Source organism: Pristis pectinata, chromosome 6, assembly GCF_009764475.1.
Source record: "Pristis pectinata isolate sPriPec2 chromosome 6, sPriPec2.1.pri, whole genome shotgun sequence".
Classification (NCBI taxonomy): Eukaryota; Metazoa; Chordata; class Chondrichthyes; order Rhinopristiformes; family Pristidae; genus Pristis; species Pristis pectinata.
The window spans coordinates 67,486,515-67,511,646 of record NC_067410.1 but is presented as its reverse complement, the minus strand read 5'-3'; the positions used below and the strand labels follow the sequence as shown (position 1 = coordinate 67,511,646).

The 25,132-nt window shown below is 40.4% G+C and overlaps 1 protein-coding gene across 1 annotated transcript in view; it reads left to right on the top strand.

The window, feature by feature from the left end:
- Positions 1 to 25,132, top strand: part of LOC127571176 (ephrin type-A receptor 3-like) — a 281,826-nt gene that overhangs the window by 12,288 nt on the left and 244,406 nt on the right. The window contains exon 2 of the mRNA XM_052017293.1: positions 4,943 to 5,007. Coding sequence (XP_051873253.1) covers positions 4,943 to 5,007 — 65 coding nt within the window. The remainder of the gene's footprint in view (positions 1 to 4,942; positions 5,008 to 25,132) is intronic.

Sequence of the window (25,132 nt, the reverse complement as noted above, 5' to 3'; positions counted from 1 at the left end):
GCATTACTAACCACAGGTTTTATAATGCAGAAGCTATTATTATAGAAGCATTTGCACTGTGGTATGCACTGAATCTGCAGTGTACTAAGATTTGCATTGGAGTTCTGCATTGGAAATTTGATTCCAGAAGTCCTTGTGGAAAATCACAAAATTGTGCATTTGCCTTTGCAACGGAGAACTCATTTCTATCCATATCATGGTTCAAAAACGTTGTCACGGTTGTGGATGCTCTGTGCTGGGTCGAGACTGTGATGGGAAGAAGGGAGGAATTGGTGATTGGGGTAACACACATCACCCAGTGCTGAAGACCATCCACTTGGATGTCCCAGTCTTCAGCTGGAGAAAGCCATGATCAGGTGCTGGGCAAGCAACCCGACAGCATGGAGAAGTTAAAGAATGAGAAGCTGTTGGAGGGTGGTAGGGGGGAGAACACTGGCTCTGAGTAATAGGCATGTGGAAGCTGATCTCATGTCTGTGCATGATATTATCTCGTGCCAAAATGTATACTGTAAGGCATTGGTTTATTATTGTCACAAGTACTGAGATACAGTGAAAAGCTTTTGTTTGCATGCCATCCAGGCAGATCAAGCCATACATTAGTACATCGAGGTAGTAAAAAGAAAACAGAATGCAGAAGATAGCGTTGCTGCTCCAGAGAGAGTGCAATGCAGGTAAATAATCTAAAGTGCAAGGGCCATGATGAGGTGGATTGAGGGATCAAAAGTTCATCTTTGATGTATAAAGGAAGGAACCACAGAGAACCTCTGAACAGGAAGAAGGAATATATTGTTGGTGATGCTGTGGCTGTATTCCAAGGTGGGTATGGGACTAATGAAGGTGGTGCAGTGGAGCTGGTCAACACAGGAAGATTGGAAAAGGGTGGTTTGGCTCAGGCAAGCAATGAAGGGAGGTCAAGAACACCTAAAGTAGCTCTGTCATGTTCACAGGAGATATCACCATCTTTAGTCAGGTTTCTTTAGTGTTGTAAGGAGGTGTCTATTGCCAATTCAGATGTTTTGGAACAGTATTGCATTCCTTGCTATCATGAGCTGAAGTGATAATGGTAGGAGGTGGCCAGACAGGAGGGATTCAAATAGGGTGCGAGATGCCTTGCCATTAAGAGGAAAAATAAGAGATGGAAGTAGACCATTTGTAGGTGATGAAGACTGGTGAGGTGCTGGGGACAATTTTGAAGATAAGTCAAATGTGGTGCTGGCAGTAATATTGAAGGAAAGTGAAGTGGGAATCATTCAGAATAACAGTTTGTAGGAGGAGCAGGAAAGGGAGTCAGTAATGGAGTGGAAAATGTGTTGAGAGTGCAGGAGGGAGCCCTGTATCCTAGATCGCCAATCTCAGGAGCAGGAGGTCTGAAACCCATGATCATTATCCTGCCATTTCTGGCACCAGCTCCATTCCCCATTCCAGTTTTACACTGGTGTCACCATTTGCTGCTTGGGTTTAATGTCAAGGGTGAATGTTGAGATATGAGAAGAAACCTTAAATTAATTTACTTGTTTCAGATTGTAGTTGAAAAGGAATTGCACAGAAAATTAATAATTGCATCTAGCAATTTCTATAATTTGTAGTTGCTATAAAAATAAGTGTTGCCTTTTGTACATTTATCTGCCTGTATTGTGTAAACAAATTTTTCAGGCACTGTAATACATGTTAGATCCACCTGGTTGCTTACCTTTGTAGCCTGATTTAGAAAAATAGTTTACAAGCATTCTCAGGCGGAAGAAGCTCTTGTTTAAAATGCTCACATGCTTCTATCTAACAGTTTCCCTTCTATGTAAGTGGCACGTCCATTATATACTCTACAGTGAAGCTTACCCAGTCTATTTGCATTAATATAGTACCTGTTTAATATGAGAAAATGTTCATCATGGGGTTTAAAAACTTACGTGGACAGGCGCACTTGGGGAAGGTATTTGCAAAATGGTGTTGCAGAGAGGGAGAAAGTTCAGAGCTGGGGACCTGTAAGTTTGTGAGTGGTGGTACAAATCAAGAAGATGGGTGAGTAAGAAGCCTGTTTTGGCTTAGTTAAGCAATGTCTTTGGAGGATTGAGAGTACTTCAGAAGTACACATAGGTTTGTGGTTGCACATCACTCGTATGAGTATTATGGAGCTTTATTTAATGGATTGGTACCAATAATCTGAGGGCTGAGAGAAATTTATATGGTTGACCCATTATTTTCTGTATATTGTCAGTTACTAAATTGGATTTATCTGCATGTTATCAATAGCACTCCTGACTTCTATAATTTGCAGTTTTTTGCAGGTCTGGGGAGTGTGTGATGGGAGGGGCATTGGTGAAAATCATAAAGTACTTCAGCCAAGTATTACGTAAATCAAATGCACTTCTCTATCTCAAAATTCAAGACTGGCAAAGGCAAAATCTTGAATTGAGCCATGAGGTGTAAAGTTTAAGGCAGTAAGGATATATGTTTGATCATTACTCCACTGTGAATGCTGAGCCAATTATCCTTGATACCAGTTGGATCTGAATATTGTGGATCCTGTCTGTGTGAGAGAAACCTCTGCATTTCCACAACTGTTCATTTTCTTTGTCCCATTAAATCATTCCCTTTCCAAATGTAATGCCAAGAATTCTTTGAATGGCTAAATTTAAGAGGATGAAGTTAATGGGGTGGGGAGAAATTATGTCATTTTATGGTATGGATTGCATAACTCATTTCAGCCTTTCCAATTCATTGTGTTCTTTCATCTTGGTAGCAAGTGAGAATATTTCCATCATAACTTTGCTGTTTTTGCAGTAAAATAGTAAGTAATGTAGTCTCTTGAAAGTTAGACCACTGACTAACTGCTGATTTGTTTAAACTCAGATGGAGGAAATCATCTCAGTCTTAGCATATAATGAAAGCCCTGTGGATATGAAGTACAGGTGTACAAAGTGCTAACTCACCACTGTGTGTCTGCACCAGGTACCAATGCCCAGTTCAGACACATTTATCACAGTGTAGCCAAACAATGTGTCAGTTAATGGTTACTCACAGAAACATTTTAACAAAAGCTTCTTTATTCTGTTGAACTAAAGTTTAGTTTTCTTACATTACACCATACTTAGCTGTTATATTTTAATGGCAGGTGATGTAACCACGTAAAATTGTGGTTTAAATGAACACTACTAATTTTGAATAGTTCAAATCAAATGTTTGTTATTGACCTTGAATGTTCATCATATTGGAACTCCTGTTGCTCAGACCTTCAGGGAACTAGTTCTTGCACCAAGTAAATCATATGCAAAGGAATAAATGTTTTGATCAAAATTTCTGTTAACTAGACGGACTTTTTATTATTGCAAAGCCATGTCTCTGCTCTTATATACTTGGGTTAACAATTTTGAGTAGTTGGCTTCCTGTAGACATGATCTGACCACGTGAGATGATACTTGTATTGCTACTTATTGCAGATCATGTGTTATCAATAAACACTAACAAGTCTGAATGCTGCTTTTCCTCCTACCCAATTTCAGGCTAATCTAAAGCCAAAGGCCCTGCAACTTATGCTTGTATCATATTAACAGCATATCAACTTTAAAGTCAGTGGATTCACTATAAATGGAGATGTTGGCTTAATGTGCATTCCTCAGTAAACATTTTCCTACTAGCCATCATAAGAAAGCAGTGCATTGTCCACTCAAATGAGATCTTTGAATTTTGTTCAACCATGTACAGACTGCTGTGGTTAAATAAAATATTAACCCTAGAATGTTTAATTAATGAGTCAGGCCATTATTTGGGCATATACAATTTATTGCTAATAATAGATTTTAGTGCTGTGACCAAATAGTTTAACCTGCAACAATAACTAGAATGGAATATGCCAATTCAAATTTACACAGATCTACTGAGCTTAATTGCTGATAATGGGATTTGTATTAAAGAGCAATTGTTGGGTCAATATCTCCACTTGTGTTTACTAAACATGTGTTAATACACTACCAGTACATTTTACAAGGGTTTAGTTTGGCCTGAAACTGGTCACAATCAGGGAAGGGCAATTAGGGCTGTGTGGTTACAGATGGATTTAGTGGGGTGTATCTGTTGAACAAGAGAGCTGATTGCATGACTTATTCTGATTGCTTGTGGTGAGAAAAACCAGAACAGTCACAGAATCCAGTAACCCCAATTCTTAAAACAAATATTTTTTGTGATCCAGTTGTCACGTACCATCTAGCAAGTTTGATAGAGCTTGTTTAATCGAAGTACTGGTTGAACTTGGGAACAAGAGTCATACAGCATAAAAACAGACCCTTCAGCCCAACTGGCCCATGCCAATCAAGATGCCCATCCGAGCTACTTTCATTTGCCTGTGTTTCGTTCCATATCCTTCTAAACCTTTCCTATCTATGTACCTGTCCAACTTTCTTTTAAAAGTTGTTATTTTACCTGCCTCAACCTCTTCCCCTGGCAGCTCATTTCATATATGTACCACCCTCTGTGGAAATTTTAAAAAAAAGTTACCCCTCAAGTTCCTGTTAAATCTTTCCCTTCTCACCTTAAGCTTATGCCCTCTAGTTCTTGATTACCCAACCCTGGGAAAAAGACAGTGCATTCACCCTATCTATGCCCCTCATGATTTTATACACCTCCATAACATCACCTCTCAGTGTCCTAGCCTGTCCAACCTCTCCCTATAACTCAGTCCCTGTAACTAGTACTGTATTTATCCCATTTAGCAGAAACCTGGAAAACTAAATAGTATTCTAGACTTAAAACACAAAATGTTCAAATTCTGCTTATTTTCAACACTAATTTTAAGTTTGTTGGAGCTGAAATCAAAGGAGTTTTCTTCTCTTTGTCCACTTCTGTCCACACACCAGTTCTGAGAGTTCTTGGCAAGTTAAACAAATATCTTCACTTAAAGATGCTGTTTGTCAGTAGGAAGAATTAAAGTTGTTTCTTTTGTTGTTCACAGTTACCCTATTGGACTCTATGTCAGCTCCTGGAGACTTGGGCTGGGTGGCATATCCTCCTGAGGGGGTGAGTATAGTATATTATTTGATTTAGAATAAATAGTCCAGTAGAAGCATAACTACCAAAACCAATTTCATACAATCTACTTTGAATTCTGTTTCTTCAACCCCAGATAAATCTTTGAAATGGGTCCCACAGAATAATACCTTTGAAAACAAACTAGTTTGTGATTAGAGCTACTTGGTTCTCTCAATAGCTATGTAAGTTGCCAATTCAGATGATTTGGAACAGTATTGCATTCCTTGCTATCATGATCTGAAGTGATAATGATAGGATGTATGGTTACCCCCTCTACAGATCCATCAAAGGGTTAAATGAGTAGGCTTAAAATTGCAGGGGACGAGCAGAATGGAGAAACCCAACATTTCTTCCTACGTCTATAAAGATTTTATTCTGTGAAATTTCCACAGAGCTAGAGTTGGCAGAAAAGTCCAAAGTTCCTTGAATGCGATGATCTATGACTACTTGTGAGCGTCTGCATTTTATCCAATGTGAAACATTATAGAACCATAGAACTATACACACAATATAGGCACTTCGGCCCACCATGTTATGCCGACCTTTAAACCACGCCTAAGACTACCTAACCCCTTCCTCCCACATATCCCCCTATTTTAAATTCCTCCATATGCTTATCTAACAATCTCTTGAACTTGACCAACGTATCAGCCTCCACCACCACCCCAGGCAGCGCATTCCATGCACCAACCACTCTCTGGGTGAAAAACCTCCCTCTGATATCTCCCTTGAACTTCCCACCCATTACCTTAAAGCCATGCCCTCTTGTATTGAGTATTGCTGCCCTGGGAAAGAGGTGCTGGCTGTCCACTCTATCTGTTCCTCTTAATATTTTGTACACCTCTATCATGCCTAGACTCATCCTCCTTCTCTCCAATGAGTAAAACCCTAGCAAGTCCTGGTTGCCCTAAACTGGTATCTGCATGGCTGATGCCATCCATAAATGTAAGCAAATAAATAAAAGTTGAAATGGTTTTCTTTAAAACTAAACACTGGCATCTGGAGAGAGAAATATTTATTACAGCAATTATTTTTGTTAAAATGTAAACATGCTTCAATTGGTGGAAGAATTAGAAGGAAAATGAGGACACACTTTTTCACTAAGGGTTATAAGGAACCAGAATTCACTGTCTGAACTGATGATGGAGGCAGAAATCTCATCACATTTAAACAGTGTGGATGTGTACTTGAAGAGCCATGAGTTGCAGAGCAATGGACCTAGTGCTGGAAGATGGGATTACACTGTGTAGTTCTTTTTTGATTGGCACAGAAATGATAAACTGAATAGCCTCTCTTCTGTTTTGTGAATTTTCTACGATTTCTATTGGAAATGAATTAAATTGTTTGTTTAAAAAAAACCTATGTACTAATACTCACTCTAATATTCTCAATTAATCCCTACTTATTAGAACATAGAACAGTACTGCACGGGACAGGCCATTCAGCTCACAATGTCCTGATTTTGATGCCACTTTCTACTAAATGTCTTCTTCCTATGCATCATTCATATCCCTCCATTCCCTTCATATTCATAAAAGCCTCTAAAACTCCACCAGACTGCCTGCTTCCACTACTACCCCGGTAACCCATTCCAGACACCTAACACTCTCTGCTTTTACAAAAAATTCAAAAAAGAAACCTCCCCTCTGCATCACTTTTAAACTCTCTTTTCTCACCGCCCCCCCCCCCCCCCCCCCACACACACAATACCTTCTGGAGTCTGACTGACTACCCTATCTATGCCTCTCATAATTTTAAAAACCTCTGAGGTCTCCCCTCAGCCTCCGTTGCTCTAGGGAGAACAACCTTAGTTTGTCCAACCTTTCCTTATAGCTCATATTCTCAAATCCAAGCAGCATCTTGGTAAACCTCTTCTGCACCCTTTCCACAATCTCCACATTCTTCCTATAATGGGGTGACCAGAACTGTATGCAATACTCCAAGTGCAGTCTGACTAAACTTTTAAATAGCTGCAGCTTGGCAGCTTGACTTCCTTACTCTTAAACTCAATACTGCTAGCAATGAAGACAAGCATGCCATGTACCACCTTTACCACCTTATCCACCTGTGTAGCCACTTTCAGTGAACTGTGAACTATGGACTTGGACCCCAATTATCATCAAAATTTGTTTCCTGTCTGTGGAATTTTCTTTTTTTTAATTTTAATTCCTTGTCAAATGAGAGTCTGGTGCCAATGTGGCATCTTATTTTCATTCCTTTCTATCTGTGATCAGTCTTGCTTTTGTAACAATTACAGGTATCCCTTTTGTTTCTTCCATGTAAATAGAAATGCAATTGATTATTTTAAATCATTCAAAGGCTTTTCAGAAAGTGAAAGTTAATTAATTTTCGTGTGTCTGCTGGCATTGGTATGGACAGTGACAAATCCACCCTCACCCTGAGTCACCTCAACCCCTTTACACAATTGTAGCCATTTAATGGACTTCACTTTTGAACTATCATTATTTCCTCATGTATGGAAATGTTAATGGATTTGCCCAATAATGGCTTCATTTCATCACTTCCAACTGTTCAGAAGATGGATAAAAAGCTCTAAAGATCTGTTTTTAGTTTTGCCTGACTTTCCTGAAGGAGCTGACAACTGCTCAGATTGTGTCAAAAGCAGAAAACACTGCAAACACTCAGGAGGTCAGACAGCATCTGTGGAAAGAAGAACAGAGTTCATGTGCTGAAAACTCTGTCAGAACTGTTGACTTCCAGCATTTTTTGATTTTTTTTGCTTAAGATTTGCAGCATTTGCTGTTCTTTTTTTTATCTTCATTTACCACGAAGAATGTGTTTCATGGCTGAAATGAGCCTCGCATATCTTGACCTCTGCTTGGGTTGGACAGAGCAAGGCACCTGAGGAGGCTAGTAATTTGAGGAGATCATAGTTGAGTCCAATTCTGATCTTGTTAGGAAAATTATGAATATACACCTACAGCACTGGTTGCTGGGTAATGTGAGGATTGATGATCTGTGACTAGTTGTTTAGAATCAACCTTGGTAGTGCTCTCATCTCTGAATCAAGGCTGTGAGTTTAAGTGCTGTGACTGGGGAGCACAAGATCTAGACCTACAGCATTGTGTTATGCAGATAAAGTCTAATGCTTTAAGGTATTTCTTATCAATAAAATGCTAAATCAAGGCCTCTGCTCTCCCCTTAAGGAGATGTCAAATACCCAGTGATGTTATTCAGAGTCGAAGACTTTTCTCGTGTGCTCTGGCCTATATTTATCCTTCAACCAACATGCTAAAACAAATGATCTGATCATTATTATGTTGCTTTTTGTTGAGAGTTTATGTGCTAATTGGCAGCTATGTTGCCTGCACTGCACCAGTGACTGCACTTCATTGACTGGGGCTTTGGGACATGATGAGCGTTGTATATTTATGCAATGCAATTTCTTTCACTAGCTTGGGGAGACTGGCATTTGTTTACTGTTCAGCTGCCACCTCAGCTGATGTCATTGTGGGAATCAAACTCCAATTTTGGTTTTAGCAGTTGCCATTACATTGGTTCTAAAATTACAGTTCTATTCCAAATTTGGTGACAAACCATGTATTAAAGAGTATGCAAGAATTGGAGTCGTTCTGAGTCAAATTCAAAGGCATTTGACAGGTAACTAGAAACTGAACATGTGGGGAAACTACATTGTTATGGTCTCCAATTGCTAAGGTCCAGTGCTTGCTATGGGTTTGGAAATAACAACATAAGTACTGCCTTTTTGTATGTTAACCCCTTAATTATGAGCATCTGCATGATAAGGGAAAGGTTTAAAATTTGTACCTAACAACAAGCAAACTGTTTGTCCAACTACTTAGCTTATACGTTACGCCCTGTCTGTTATTATTTTAAAGCTGGATCTTAGTTTGGGTGGATTAATCAACACTTGAATGTGTGTCTTTGATCAAATTATTCCTGTTTTTATTAAAAAGAAATGTAAATTGCATCTATCTGTGTTCAATAAAACCTCTTTAATCCAGTATATTAGTTGACGTCTAAAAGACACCCTTGATTAGGCCTGAATGATTGCATAGGTCTGTAATTGGGGTCAGTTTGTTGTGCTCTGTAGTAGGTAGTTATGTGTTAACCCAACTGGTCCAGAAAGACTTGTGAAAGAAATAATAGTCTTTAGTGTAGTCTAATCCTTTGCTTTCCCTCTTCCCCCCAAAAAACGTATGTAAGCAAGCAGCCTTGTTTAATGTAATTTCCTTTGGTTCAAAATAGGCTTTACATCTGGAGACTTGATGTAGTGAAGATGTGCTGCTTGGCTGGCTTCCACTCTGGGGATTGTTACATTGCATAGATACATTCACACGGCAGAGGAATAACTTGTTTAATTGGTGGGCATTGGAGGCTGATGATTATGGATGCGTGTCAGCACTGGAGTTGCACTGTCATTTTTCAAGAGTTTCCCTTCAGCCTCCAGAACTAAAGTTCGTGAACAACAACTTCCTGTTTGCAGTAACTCTGGGACATAATGTCTCTGGCAGTTGGACAACTGAGCAGTGGGGATTTTTTTGGGGGAATAAGCAGCTGGATCTGAATGTTTCCATGTAACATGTAAACAAAACCCAAAAGGTCGACTGTTTATTTCTCTCCATAGATGCTGACTGACTTGCTGAGTTCCTCCAGCACTTTTTGTCCGTGTTGTAAACAAAAGCTAACTTTATGTTGGTTTTTGAACATACTAGGTGAATAACCTCTTTTGCAGTCTGTTTACCACACATTAACTCTGGTGGTCAAAATCATAGCGGAAATCAGCCACAGAATTCATCCTCTTGTTCTGCTGGCCTCCATGTCACATGGATAGACATAAGAATATATTTGAATTCAAAGTCCGAGATATTTCAAAGGTAAAGTTCAGTAGATCGGCTTTTGCTACAGGATCACACGTACCATGACATTAGCGCCAGAGTAAATATTATCTACAGAGGTTCGCTCATCCATAACATTGTATCCTCTACACTAACCTTGCATATGCAGCAAATAACTGGTTAGGTGTTTAACACAACACATTGACTTGACCTCCTACTTTTTCTGTGTATGTTGCTAATAGGGTCACACAACATTAAGTGCTACTTTTTATCTTCAAACAAGACCTTAGTAAAACCTGTATTTAAAATACAGCACCCAGTGTTCACACAACTGAGGATGTAGAAACTTTGGAAGGATTGTAGAGGAGGGACCACAAGATTAATTCCCACTTAAAACACTCGGGAACTATCACAGGCTCAAAGGCCTGAATGTCAGCCTCTGTGTCATAATAATTCTATGAGCTAGCTCTGTAAAAACAAGTTTGGTCTTTATACTTCCCCGAAGTCTGCTCTTCATGGTGATTTGATCAATTTAAAAAATAGTGAATGGACCAAATGGTTTTAATGGTGGGTGAGGAACCTTGTGCATCGCATCGGTGTACAGGCAAGATGAACCTGCAGGTATTTCCTTGTATCACCCCATGTTACAAGTTCATTTGAATAGTATTATTGCTGCTGCTTCACTAAACTTTTGCTTGTAATTTCAATTGCTTGATCCTAAGATTCTTGTTCATCCTATTTCCCAACACTATACCTCAAGTATTATGCAGTAGCTTTACTAAGCTACCATTGTCTTGACCTTGATATGGGAAATGAATCTGTAGGAATGCTGCTATATATCTGTGCATATGAAAGCAAAGAGATTTCTTTAGTTACTAACTATTTGAATAACTGTTCTTCACAAATGTAAGTAGGGAGGAAGGAAATGCAGACTCTTAAGCAAATCACTTGGTTGTGACGTTTTTATTGTTCTTTTTCTCCCTCTTGTTCTTGACGAATTGACATATTTATCTTCCAGCTTCATGAAATAGAACAATATTAGGATTGCAGCCTTTGCTTTACAACCAGACTGAATTGAGATTATCTATACCACTGAAAAATGTATTTGCTCTATATTGATCTTTTACAGTGAAGCTTCACTTAAGTGTTATGGCTGAGGTCTTAGTTTCTTTTTATTTGCCTTTGTCCCTCAAGGAATCCAGAATAGGAGTTTTATGCTTCTGAAAGTTCTCGTATAACACAGATATCCATCAAACAATCTCCTGCAACCACTATTAGAGACCCTTTGGGGGTTTCCTAAAGAGAAATGCTCAGAACTGACCACAGAATGAAACTAGATCCAGATCAACAGCAAGATGATTTTTGAAGCCATCTTTGCTCCTTGCTCACTTTGGTGACGGCTCGATGTCGTCCATTGTACCATGGGAAATAATATTCCACATGATCTTCAGCACTTATGGTTGACTTCATAGGATATTTCTGTTTGTGATTAGCAACCATGGAAGGTGTTTAGCACTACCTTTTCCACAGTGGAGTATCCCTTCTGTCCTTGAACCGTGTATTGGCATTTCTGATTGAGTGTTTAGTCCATCTTCACTTGTAATGCAATTTAATTAAAAAAATCTGTTACTAGGAGCTTCTCAGCAGGATTCCAACTGGGTCTGAAAATCAATCACTGCAGCAGACAAGCCACAGGCAATATATGGGTTTAAAATAATGATTGTGCCATCGTGCACCTGCAGATGCCCATCCTACATATTAAGATTCAAAAAAGCAGCATTTTCTCCTAATGTTTTCAAGATTCACAAAATCTATTGCCATAAGTCAATCCTGACTTACCAGACTTGGGAAAGAACAAATGAATCTCTGTAATTACTGATCTTGTTACATGGGCAGAAATGTGTCTGGGACAGTAGTGCAAACCTCTCACTGTATTGTAATAACTGCTTGTTGCACTTTCTGTATGATGTAGTTCCATTAATTTTTGTGGAAAAGAATACTAAGCGGCTGTGTAAAAGGAAACCTATGCAATACTGCCTATTTGGTGCAACTGACCAAGGCAAATTTCTATTTATAAAAGGACCAATCCTTTGAATGCAGCGTGGTGTTAAAGCTGTTGTACAGCTTCAGCGATCTAGGTTCGATCCTGACCTAGGGTGATGTCTTGTGAAGTTTGCATGTTATCCCAGTGGGTTTCTGCCAGGTGTTTGAATTTGCTTGCTGTTAGGTTAATTAGCTACTGTAAATTTACCTCCTGGAGTAGGTAAATGGCAAAAGAATCAGAAGGGAGTTGATGAGCATGTGAGAGAGAATAAGTTGCAGGGCTACAGGGAAATAAGGAGAGGTAGAATGAGACTGATGGGATTGTTCTGCTAGGAGCTGGTATGGACCTGATGTGCTGAATGGCCTCTTTCTGCAAGTACAACACTACTGAACACATCCACTGTTCCTGGTGACTACTTGGCTGTAGGGTATTGAGCATGGCATCAGGTAGATTGGCTACGTAGTTATAATGACTAGAAAGAAGTTATGTTGTGAAGTTTTTCCTGGACTGTATTATATTACAAAGATAGAGCTGATTGGCACTGTTTTAAAGTGTGAAGATTTGCAGTTAGGATGTGTGATTAAAATCAGAACAATATTAGCAATACTAAGCGTTCGCGAAGACTGGCTACTCATTGGGCTGGAGTTGGTGTTGAGAATTATGGCAAGGCTTATTGTGGATTAAGCTGGACAATGTATTTCAACATCTGAGCTTGCATGGTTGAACTTGGAAATCCAAACGTTTTGGGTCATATTTCTCTGTACCCACAGTCCTTCAATAGATGTGGCTCTGAAATCAATTTAAGACCATAAAGTTGTAGTACTTGGCTGGAGTTACATATCAAACATTGCAAAAAAATGTTAGAGCTGGTGCAATTATGGGTAAGCATTTCTCAAAATTTAAGTTACAGTTACTAGCAAACAATCCTTCTGGCTGTAAAAATCTAATTCTTCAAGTTTGATTGTGGGCATGCTATGTTGGCGTCGGAAGCGTGGCTACACTTGCGGGCTGTCCCGGGAATACTCTATGCAAAAGATGCATTTCACTGTGTGTTTCGATGTACGTGTGTTTCGATGTACATGTGACTAATAAAGATATCTTAATTCAACAATTGTCAGAGATATTACAGTTAAATACTTTAATTTTCCTGTCTGTGTCTTATCCCAATCTTAATTCCAACTTTATTTTTCTATCTTATAGTTTGCTTCTGGTTTAAATAAAACTAATAACTCCTGATTTTATATTACCTGGCTGCACCTTGCAGCCTGGATGTTTACTAAGGTGGTAGGATGTGGGTAGACAGACTTTTGAATGGAAACTTGGAACCCTGGGTTTCCCTGTGTGCCTTGGGGCTTTAGCTCTGCAGCAACTATTGCTTGACTTTGTCATTGCCTTGCCTGATGATGAGATGCCACTTCCAGTTATAAAATAGAAAATAAATTACACAGAGGAGGCTATTCAGTCCATCATGTCCATGGTGATTAGAGAAAGAGCAACTCTGCTTAATCCCACCTTCTAAAATTTGGTATGTAAACCCTACAGATAACAGCTCTTGAGTGAAGCCCCCTCTCCAGCCACAAATTTGTCTAAGTTGGTCACCTATTCAGCGGCACAAGGAACCGACTAGAGATTGCTAGCTTTAATGATCCTGCTTCTTGATTTCTTTCCGAATTCCTTTAAAATACCGTTGGCAGGACCTTGACTTTTTTTTTCTCGCTATGCTGCCAGCACCAATGTGGAGCAGAAGCATTCATTGAAAACCTCACAAAAGACACAGCCGTGCCTTAACAAGTATTTTCTCAGAACTGGATACAAAAGCCTGTGCCATCTACACCCATCTCCCACTGGACATCCTGCTTCGTCATAGAATTTATAGCACAGAAACAGACCATTTGGCCAAACCGGATTATGCTCCATACAAGCTTCCTCCCATCCCTCTGCCTCACCCAGCAGATCTTTCTATTCTTTTGTCAGACTGTGGAAAGTGGGCATAAGAGAAAGCCAGTCATTGAAGTGGAGTCCCACATAACTGTCCATGGTCTCTGGCTGCTACTCCAGCCCTTCCAATGATCTGCTGCTGAACCTGGCACCAGAGAGGGACCTCGCTGCCCTAGAACTGCATCCACAAAAATGGCATTGTGCTCATTCTGCTTCCCTAACTGTAAAAATCCTGATAACTACTGCTCTCTTGACTTTCCTCTTCCATCTCTGTACAACTGAGCCACCCATAATAGTGTTATAGTTTTGAATCTAACTGCATTCCCCAAGGGAATACTCTTTTCACAATCTAAATGCAGGTTAGAGAGCTGCCTTTGGGAGGAGTACAGAGAGGAGAGGTCTGCTGTAGTCTGGTGGCCATTTTCTCCTTCTCCCTTCCACCTTTTGTGCTGTGGGGTGACCACCTCCTGAGAGGTGCTATTCACAAAGCAATCAGCTTTGCAGATGGCCTGGAGTGACGATGGATGTTGCTTGAGCTCCAGAACTCTGTCTGCCGATGACATGTACCAATGGTTGTCGGTCCCTGCACTGCCGAAGTGTTGAGGGCTGGATTCGCAGAGGACTGCTGCTCTTGGGCCACTTTGTAAGCCATGGTGTGGTCCAGGGGCAGGCGGAGAGCAGGTTCATTCTTTTCTGGTTGGTGATGGATAGAAGTTCTGCTGCAGTGTCTGCACTCTTCACAGCAGTGGCACCAGAAGAAGATGCTGCAGAAAATCTTGAAGCTTGAATTTCATAAGTCTGGCATGATGGAAAATGTGAGGAAATGAGAACTAAGATTTTGCTATGAACACATGCAATAAAGACTTGCTACAGGAAACCAAAGAGTATGAATTCCATTCAATGATTTCTTCAAAAATTGGTTTGACATCTCAGAGCTTTTCCTATGTCCTAAAACTCATTTGTTGGTGAAATAGTGGTTCACTTTCTGATGTGAAAAATTGATATCCTAAAAGAAAAGCCTGAAGATTAGGTTTGTATCCAAAAACTGTCTGTAATATGTAGCTAGTTAGCGTGACCTTGACTTTGGGCTACAGTGTACAAATAGAATTGGTGGAATACAATTTACTGAGCGAGAACCTCATAATGTATCATTTAAATCTGTGTCGCAGCCTGACAATTTGTGACCACATTCTTCAGCTATTTCTAATGGGGAGCCAGAAGGGAGAAGTGGAAAGATGAATTTCTCCCAAATGAAACCAGTGTGCATTAGTCAAAATGGAATGCTTAAGGGATTTTCTGTATGAGTTCAGCTTGCTCACTCGAACAGTAGTTAGATCACCCATGCCTGCTGACTTTGGGTCTATATTTAGTGTCCTACCATCACTGTCCTTAGTCCAAGACCTTTGGAGTGAACCAGCATCATCGTGAAGACGCCCTTGAGGCTTTTGCAAAAGAAAAAATGTTGGTGTTTAACTTTTTTGTGTTTGTAAGTTACGGAACTTTGATTTATTATTTAAATCATGGTTATGGAGTAGATCTCACAGTAAGTCAAATTAACATATGTAAAGACACATTGTTATTTAATCTGGCCATTGCTTTGAATGTGTTATTGTACATCCCAGAGATAAACAGGCTCAACAAATTTCCCCAGATGATAGAAAAGCATTATTCACTAATTTTGACTGAGAAATTTGGAGTTAATCCCTCAAATTACGATAAATGTTTCAATTGATTGTCATTACTGAAGGGGAGAGTGCATAATGTGTGCACTCAACAGTTTACAGCTTGTGTTAGGAAGTTTATTAAAATGTCTGCAGTGGAAGCATGCATTTGATTGTTTCATTGTAAGGTTTGTTTGCCGGTGAATGCCCTTGCAGATGTGTGTTGCAAAGTAGTGAGAACAAGCACTTTGCATTCATTACTGAAGAGATTTTGTCTAGTTCCTATTCCTTTAGTTGCAGCAAATGTTCAGCTAGAATAAAAAGCAGAAGCCATCATAAAAATGTCTTGCAAAAGACACAGACATGCCTTAACATGCATTTTATCAGAACTTGCAAAGGCCTGTAGTGTCTATGCCCATCTCCCACTGGACATCCTGCTTCATAGAATATACTTAACAGAAGCAGGCCATTTGGCCCAACTGGTTTATGCTTCATACATGCTTCTTTGCATCCCTCTGCCTCACCCAGCAGCAGATCTTCCTATTCCTTTGTCGGAGCATGGAAAGTAGGCATAAGAGAAAGCCAGCCATTGAAGTGGAGTCCCACATAACTGCCCACTAGTTTACTTCAGCATAACAGCATTTAACTGGGTTGTCATAAAATAGATGCACATTAAAGATCCAAATGTCACTTTTTAAGAGTAACCTTATAATTCAGAAATTGTTTTTAAAATGTGCTCTTTTCATTACGCGTTGCTCAATGGAGCATGCCTCCCTACACTCCCTCACCCAAGAAATGCAATGTAACAATTCTGTCCATTCATAAGCCTGAGGAACAGTGTCCTATCTTCCATTGCAGAATCAGGGTGGGGGGGGGGGGGGTGTCAACAGTGAATTCTACAATTTCAGATAACCAACTTCTATGATTGTGTCAGAAATGGCAAGTTCCGATCAACAATAATCGGCCTGTAGCATTAACTCAGTTTTTTTTCTCTCTCCACGGATGCTGTCTGACCTGCTGAGTACTTCCAGCATTCTCCTTTTATTTCAGATTTCCAGCAACTGTCATGTTCTTTATCCGATGAAAGACACTATGACGCTGGAGGAACTGAGCAGGCCAGGCAGCATCCGTGGAGAAAAGCAGGCGGTCAATGTTTTGGGTCAGGACCCTTCAGGTCAGGTCCCTGGCTAGGGATAGTGGGGTTCAAGAAGAGGACGAGACCAGATTTGGAGAGAGCGGGAGATCTCCAAAAGTTGTAAGGCAGGAACAGGTTATAGAGATAAGGAGAAGAATGCCACAGAAAAATGAACAGAAGGGTGAGAAATTGCATTTGTCAGAAATTTGGAACTCAACTACGTTTTGACTTTTTCACCTCATTTGGCAAAAAAAGATATGATTCACACAGTGATTACTATGTTGGCCTGGAAGACTTGTGCTTTAGTTTCTGGGAAGTGAGAGAAGATATGATTTATCCAGAAAGAGTTAGAAAATACTGGAAATTCACAATAAGCTCAGTGCTGTTGAGACTCTCAATCAAGCAGCACTGTATGGGTACTTTCACCTGAGGGACTGCAATGGTTCAAGGCAGCAGCTCACCACAACCTTCTCAGGGCAATAAATGCTGTCCTTAACTATGATGCCCAGATCCCAAAAAAATGAATATATTGAAGAAAGGTGGATTAACACTTTAGTTGGCTTTCATCAGAAATTGGACATGAAAGCACCAGCCTAAGTCTAACCCAATGATCCAGGAATTGGGGTCAGTGACAAGCTATTGCTGCCTGCCTTTGAAGAAAACTTGCACTTAGTTTGTGCTATTTCTTAGTGGGAACTTGCTGAATGAATTGAACCTGATCCTCAATGGTGAGAACCTGCACCTCTATAGCCTCACCTATGACACAAATCGTGTCACATGAATGGCAAAGTGATGTAACAATGAGTGTTGTTGTTGTCTTGCACCTTAAGGGACCATAGTTCAATCCTGACCTTGGGCACTGCTTGTGGTGGGTTTGCACGTTCTCTTTGTGATCACGTGAATCATCCCCTAGTCCAGCTAATGGCCTGAATAATCAAAAAAAAAAGTTGATGGGCATGAGTGAGAGAATAAATTGCAGAGAAATAAGGAGGGGAAGTGGGCTTTGCGGAATGTGTATGGCATGGATCCAATGAGCCTCTTGCGTCATTTATGAAGTTAAAATAAGGTGATGGCCAGAATGAGTCCCACTACTGCAGATAACTGGCAGCTTAACCGTGCACTGGCTTCATTAGCTGTCAAAATTGAAATGATTCTGATATTCAGAAGCATTAACAAATCTTAAAATTATTACAAGTATTAACATTTTAAATCTAAATACTAAAGAAAACATGCTTGGGTACTTTTAGCAACCAAAATATTTTTAAAGTACTTGCATGTATCTTAGTCCCTTGCAGCTGTTCTGCTTTATGGAGTCAGTAGAGAAATACTGCCTGCACCGGGGCTTGCCCTGCAAAGGTAATTCAAACAGATTGCCCAGTATTAATGGGGAATCTCTGACTTTGCATACCTGTGACAGTAGAGTACTGTAGAGAGAAATGCCATGGACTGCTGCTAATGACTGCAGTATGTCCATATTAGTCCACATCTTCACAGCAATCCAAACATTGTGGGGAAATGCAGCAGTTGTGCATTAAACTGTCAGCATTTCCTAAAACTGATGTTGTGCATTACTTGCACCTTGCAAAAACCAGTCCAAAATCAATTAAATGAAAGTCCAACAGTTTTTTCAGGGACTGTCTGCTGTTTGTAGGTATAGAAAGACTTGCTGTGTATTTTCATTTTATTCCTTATTTTTGTCTTTATTTTGTGTTCTCTCCTGCTGTGGCAATGATTCACTATCATGCATCATAATCATTTTCTGTTAAAAGCCTCTTGATAAATAGTCTTTGTTTTTTAAAAAAAATTCCAAACATTGTGTGACTGTATTCAGACATTTAATTTCAAATGTATATTTAGGATGGATGTTGGGATGAACTATTGTAGATAAATGGATAGAGACTTTTAACCACTATTCAATGGATGTGAATTTCACACCGGCTGGTATTTATTTCTCATCCCGTGTTACCTGAGAAGGTCTTTTATTGAATATTTAACAATGACAAGGGTCAGTTAAGTGTAATACTAAGCCCATTAGCAATCTCATTTATATTCAGATATTGAGCTATTTTGCTTCACTTTCAACAATACTCTTATTTTCACTTGTGGCTTGGTTCTGTCTCCTTATTGAAGCCCTCTGTCAGTGGAGATCAGAAAATGTGCTGCAGTTGGGATAAGAGATACTATTGACTTGGATGAGTATACAAGAAGATGCAAAGCTTCAGGTGAAGGGCAGGAGTAGCTACATATTCACATGCTTTGAAATGATTTGAAAGCCAGCTTCAAATAAAGAGTGTAGTGGTCTTTGGGATCTAATGCTGAAATAGTAGCGAATTTTGAAATTGCTATGGGGAAAATTGAGGCTTTATTAAAATGTATTTTGTTCTGCATTAACCAAAATGGGATTGTGAATGAAAGTAAACCTAATTTCATTGTCAATTTTCAGTTTGTTTTAAACATCTGTCTACCAAGAGGATTAGTTATCAAGGAATTGGCCAGTGCCTGGAATATTTACATTTAGTAATCGGTTTGTAGGGGGTTAGTGAACATCTTATTGGAGGGTTGTTACTGGGAAATAAGGTAAGATATCTTTAGTCGCGTGTACATTGAAACACAGTGAAATGCATCTTTTGTGTAGAGTGTTCTGGGGGCAGCCTGCAAGTGTCGCTGCGCTTCCGGTGCCAACATAGCATGCCCACAACTTCCTAACCCGTACGTCTTTGAAATTCTGTAGCACATGAGTTCAAAGGCATCATTTGCTACTGGACAACCATGACATATTGCTTCATGTATTTATCCATTAAAGAGCTCTCAAAGAGAATTGGGTAAATTCAAGATTTGAGCTGTGTCCAGAGGGTTTGTAAAACATGATGGTCAGGATGTGGTGTAAGGAGGGATTTGTAAGCTCGGGTTTGGAGCAAGTCATTATGGAGAAAGGTCAGGATCTAGGCTTGATTGGGATTGTCAAGATAAGAATCACCTGCCAAGGATTGACAGATGGGGGAAGAGGATCATTAGTCAGTGGACTCGACCAGCTTTTGAAGATTGGTCATGGACATTATTGAGTCAGCAGATTAGTTGGGGAAGTGATATTGGATTTGAATTGGGGAAATTATTCATTGTGTGAGTTAGACATGAGGTGGTAGCTTGGGACTGGGGCTTGTTTTTTGTGGTGGGCTCTGAGGGAAAGTTGTGCAAGGTTTAGATACCAAGCAGCATACCTTACAGGCTGGGACCCAATTATGTAGTGGCAAGCCTTGGGGGTGCCTGAGAAGTCCTGCCTCCACTCGTTTTAGTCAAAAGAAACCAGAAGCATATGTATGGTATAGGAAGCTGAAATCGAACAGAGCCTTTGAAGAATATGAAGTAAGCAAGAGAAAACTTAAACAGGGAATCGGGAAGGCTAAACAGGGCCATAAAATGTCCTTGGAAAAAGGATTAATAGAATCCCGAAGAGAGACACGAGACTGCAGATGCTGGAATCTGAAACACAAAAGACGCTGGAGGACCTCGGCAGGTCAGGCAACATCTGTGGAGGGAGATCGATGGACAGTTGACATTTTGGGTTGAGTCCCCGTCATCCAGACTGGGAGGAGAATCCCAAGACATTTTATACGTACATTTAAAAACAAAAGGAAGAGGGTAAGACCACTTGGGGACAAAGGAGGGAATTTGTGCATGGAACCAGAAGAAATGGGCGAGGTACTAAATGTGTACTTCTCATTGGTATTCACCAAAGAAGGTAATGAAGGATGGGGAGATTAAGGAGGGGTATGCTGATATTCTAGGGCATGTTGATATCAAGAAGGAGGAGATTTTGAGGCTCTTGGAAGAACATTAAAGTGGCTAAAGCCTCAGGGCTGAATGGGATCTATCTCATGTTATTGAGAGAGATGAGAGGAGATTGCTGGAGCCTTGACAGAGATCTTTCTATCTTGTTTAGCCACGGGCAATGTCCCAGGAGAATAGCCAAATGTTGTTCTTCTGTTTAAGAAGGGCAATAGAGACAAACCAGGAAAGTATAGGCCAATGAGCCTTACATTAGAGGTAGGGAAATTATTGAAGAAGATTCTTAGGGATTTGCTGTACTCTCATCTGGAAAAGCATAGACTTAGTAGGGATAGTCTGCATGGCTTTGTGCGAGGGAGGTCATGTCTTACAAAATTTATCGAGATTTTTGAGGAGGTAATGAAGATGATTGATGAGGGTAGGGCAATGGATGTATATATGGACTTCACTGAAGCTTTTGACAAGGTTCCTTCTGGTAGGCTGATCCAGAAGATTAAGGCACATGGGATCCATAGAGACTTGGTAAATCAGATTCAAAATTGGCTTGGTCATAGAAGACAGAGGGCAGTGGCAGAGAGGTGTTATTCTGACTGAAGGTTTGTGACTAGTGGTGTTCTGCAGGGATTGGTGCTGTGACCTCTGTTGTTTGTGATATATGTATAAATGATTTGGATGAAAATGTAGACTAGCTGATTATTAAGTTTGTAGATGCCACAAAAATTTGGAGTTGTGGATAGTGAGGAAAGTTGTCAAAGGGTACAGCAGGATATAGATCAGTTGGAAATGTAGGCAGAGAGATTGCAGATGGACTTTAATCCAGACAAGTGTGAGGTGTTGCACTTTGGGTGCTCAAAAAATGTGAGAGGAAAGTATACAGTAAATGGCAGGGCCCTTAGGAACACTGATGTACAGCGGCATCTTGAGTTGCAAGTCCATAGCTCCATGAAAGTGGCAACACAAGTAGATAGGGTGGTACAGAAGGTGTATGACGTTCTTGCCTTCATTCAGGGCACTGAGTGCAAAAATTGGCAGGTCATGTTGCAGCTGTATAAAGCTTTTTGTTTAGGCCACATTTGGAGTATTGTGTCCAGTTCTGGTCACTGCATTACAGGAAGGATGAGGAGGCTTTTTGAGAGGGTGCAGAAGAGGTTCACCAGGATATTGCCTGGATTAGAGAGTATTGGCTATCAGGAGAGGTTGGCCAAACTTGGATTGTTTTCTTTGGAACATCAGAGGCTGAAGGTGTCTTGATAGAAGTATATAAAATTATGAGAGGTGTAGATGGTCAGACTTTTTTCCTAAGGTGGAAATGTCAAATACTAAAGGGTATAACTTTAAAGTGAGAGGGGGAAAGTTTAAAGGGGAGTTATGTTTTTTTGTGGTAGGTGCCTGGAATACACTGCCAGGGGAAGTGGTGGAAGCAGGTATGATAGCAACATTTAAGAGCAATTTGGCCAGGTAGGGAATGGAGGGACATTGACCATCTGCAGGCAGATGGGATTAGTTTGAATTGACAACATGGTCGGCATGGGCAGAAGGACCTGTTCTTGTGCTGTACTGTTCTATGTTCATGGACAACTCTGGAATTTTGTGTGTGAATAGGAATTGGAGACTATCTCATATCTATGCACATCAGATATATGGAAGACTGAAAGGGAAAATTGTGGGTTTTGTGTTGCTTGCAGTAGGCCCCAGATTCTCCACTGAAGATGGATCACATAGCACACAAAAATATGGTCCCAAACAATCTTATTAAATTTATTTTAATTTCAAAATTAAAATCTATTCATAAAATAAGAAATACAAAAAAAATCATGGTTTTCTTTATATTTATAGTGTCATTCAGTGCACAATTTTCAGTGTTATCACTTCTATACATTTGTAGTGTTTGCACATTCTATGTACAGAGTACCACTGCCACTCATGTAGCCTCCTAGGATGATACAAACTTCAAGTGTTAGAGGTTTTAGACACAGGACTTTGCCCCTCATCTAGTGGCAGAAGGATCTTAGAATGCAGTCCTATTCCACAAAGCCTTTATGTTGGCTGCTCTAATCTTCAGTGCATTCCTTAGCTCCAATCTTCAGTGCATTTCTGCATCCTGGAATGTGCAAGTCAGTAGCATTCCTTATGGAGAGCCTGTTGTACTGGAAAATCAACAAGTTTTGGGCAGGCCAAGACTCATCTTTCTCCAAAGTGACGATCTTCCATCAGCACTTGATGTTTGTCTTGGTACGTGTCCCTGGGTACAGCTCGCAAATCAGAGTCCTCTTACACATTTGCTTGGGACGAACTTCAACAAGTTCCCTTACAACCTTTTTCCAGCCTTTCTTTGCAAATGTATAGTCCACAAAGAGGTGGGCGACCATCTCATCCTCATTGTAGCTGTCCTGAGGACAGCGTGAATTGGGCATGAGACTCCATCCATGCAGGAAGGATCTAGTGAGGGGGCCCTTCTCTATGCTAGCCAAGTACGGTCTTGGTGCTTGTTGGTGAGTTCTGATGATGAGGTATTCTGCCAAATAGTTTCGGCAGTCAGGAACCATCCCACAGGATCTATCACGTCCTTCACCTTGGGGCCTGCAGGACATTCAGTGCTGACCACTGCCTGTTGAAACTGTGGTCATAAGTGTTCCCTGAAAGAATTATTCCGTGAAGGACAGGAAGCAAGGCAATGTGCAATTGAATGGGATGTTGTGTGGTAAAGAAGCCAGGCCCATTGTTCACAACACCAGGGATAGGAAGAACCTCAGCATGTAGTGACACTTGGTGCTTGTGTACTTCGGTTCTACGCATGGACTGATGTAGCCAAGGTGGCTGTCAGGACAAGGGCAATATTGGATATGCTTTCCTCCAGGTTGCATGGACTCTTGTGCATCACGACCTGTCAGATGTATGCCATCTTGGATCCCCAGATGAAACAGAAAATGGCTTGAGTGACTGCCGTGGAGGTGGCGCGGGCTGTGGGCCTCACCTGCACCAAGAACAGCAACACCAAGAGCACCTCGCACCTATTGATCAAGTTCTTGTCAGTCATCAAGAGGAAGCACCACTCCCACAGTCCCAGTTTCCCTTGAACCTTGCCTATCTACTCCAGCCAATTTTTGTTAAGTGCCTCAGCCCCTCTGAACCAGATCCCCAGCACCTTCAGGTAGTCAGATAATCCAGTTATGAATCAAATCATTTTTTTTAGATTTTGGTGTTTCAAAGTAAAATCATCTAAATGGTCACCATACCACTAAGAACACAATATAGTGGTGATAGGACATTGTACTCTATCCCTGAACTCTAGAGTGCAAAGCATTATCACTGCTCTGTAGTGTTTTTAGTTCTACTAGGTATTCAAACAGTATATGTTCACATAGGTTACAAAGCTACATTGAGTAGATGAATGATTACAGTGCAAATAATCTTGAGTTGATGGTGTTTTCCCTGTAGACTGTAAATAATAAGCAATTGTTAGCTTATCCCAGCGATCAATGAACATCTCATTATGTTGGGAAGTCTCTGTTTATGTTTTTGATTGTAAACAGAAGGTGATAAAAATGCAACAGACAAGTCGGGCTGAGTGGAGACATTGAGAAATTTGGAAAGCAGGGAAGTAACTGGGAGTTGCTTCATTTGAAGTTGAGAAAGGTAACAAGCAAAGAGATGGCACGGTCATTATTCAGTAATATATAAGAATTCAAACTTGTACAGAGAAGAATGTTTGTCTTACAGTTTATATTCAATTTGGGTGAAATAAACAGCTTAGTGACCAATACCATATAACCATGTTCCTGTGATTTCTTGAATCACCTTCAGATAGCAGTCTATGTATGAATGTGATGTCTATCCAGTTTTGATTTATTGTTTAAACCCCTGGGTTCTGCAATGATTAACTTGAGCACAGGCTTACTCGTATTTCAATAACTTATGGAAGTGATTCTGATCACTGTACCCGAGGGACAATTTCAAGCAATTCTTGGGATGAACTTTCGTTAAAGGTGGGAGCAGTGGTGGCAAAATGACACATGATAGGAAAACCTCCTGGTTTTTGTGAAATAGTTTAAGGTGCCCAAGCAAACAATGTGTTTCAGATTAGTAGGCAGTCCAGATTAGTAGCTGGTGCACCTTCTATCTCCAAGTGAGAGTGTGAGTTTGAATCTTTAGAGTTCTTGTTAGCAAGTTTGCAGACGACACAAAGATCGATGGTGTTGTGGATAGTGTGGAGGGCTGTCGAAGCTTACAGAGGGATATTGATACAGAAGTGGCAGATGGAGTTCAATCCAGAGAAGTGTGAGGTGGTACACTTTGGAAGGACTAAATCCAAGGCGGAGTACAAGGTTAATGGCAGGATTCTGGGCAGTGTGGAGGAGCAGAGGGATCGGGAGGTTCATATCCACAGATCACTGAAAATTGCCTCACAGGTGGATAGGGTAGTTAAGAAAGCTTATGGGATGTTAGCTTTCATAAGTCGTGGGATCGAGTTTAAGAGCCATGAAGTAATGATGCAGCTTTACAAAACTGGTTAGACCACACTTAAAGTACTGTGTCCAATTCTGGTCGCCTCATTATAGGAAGGATGTGGAGGCGTTGGAAAGGGTGCAGAGGAGATTTACCAGGATGCTGCCTGGATTAGACAGTATGCATTATGAGGAGAGACTAAAGGAGCTTAGGGCTTTACTCATTGGAGAGAAGGAGGATGAGAGGAGACATGATGGAGGTATACAAAATATTAAGAGGAATA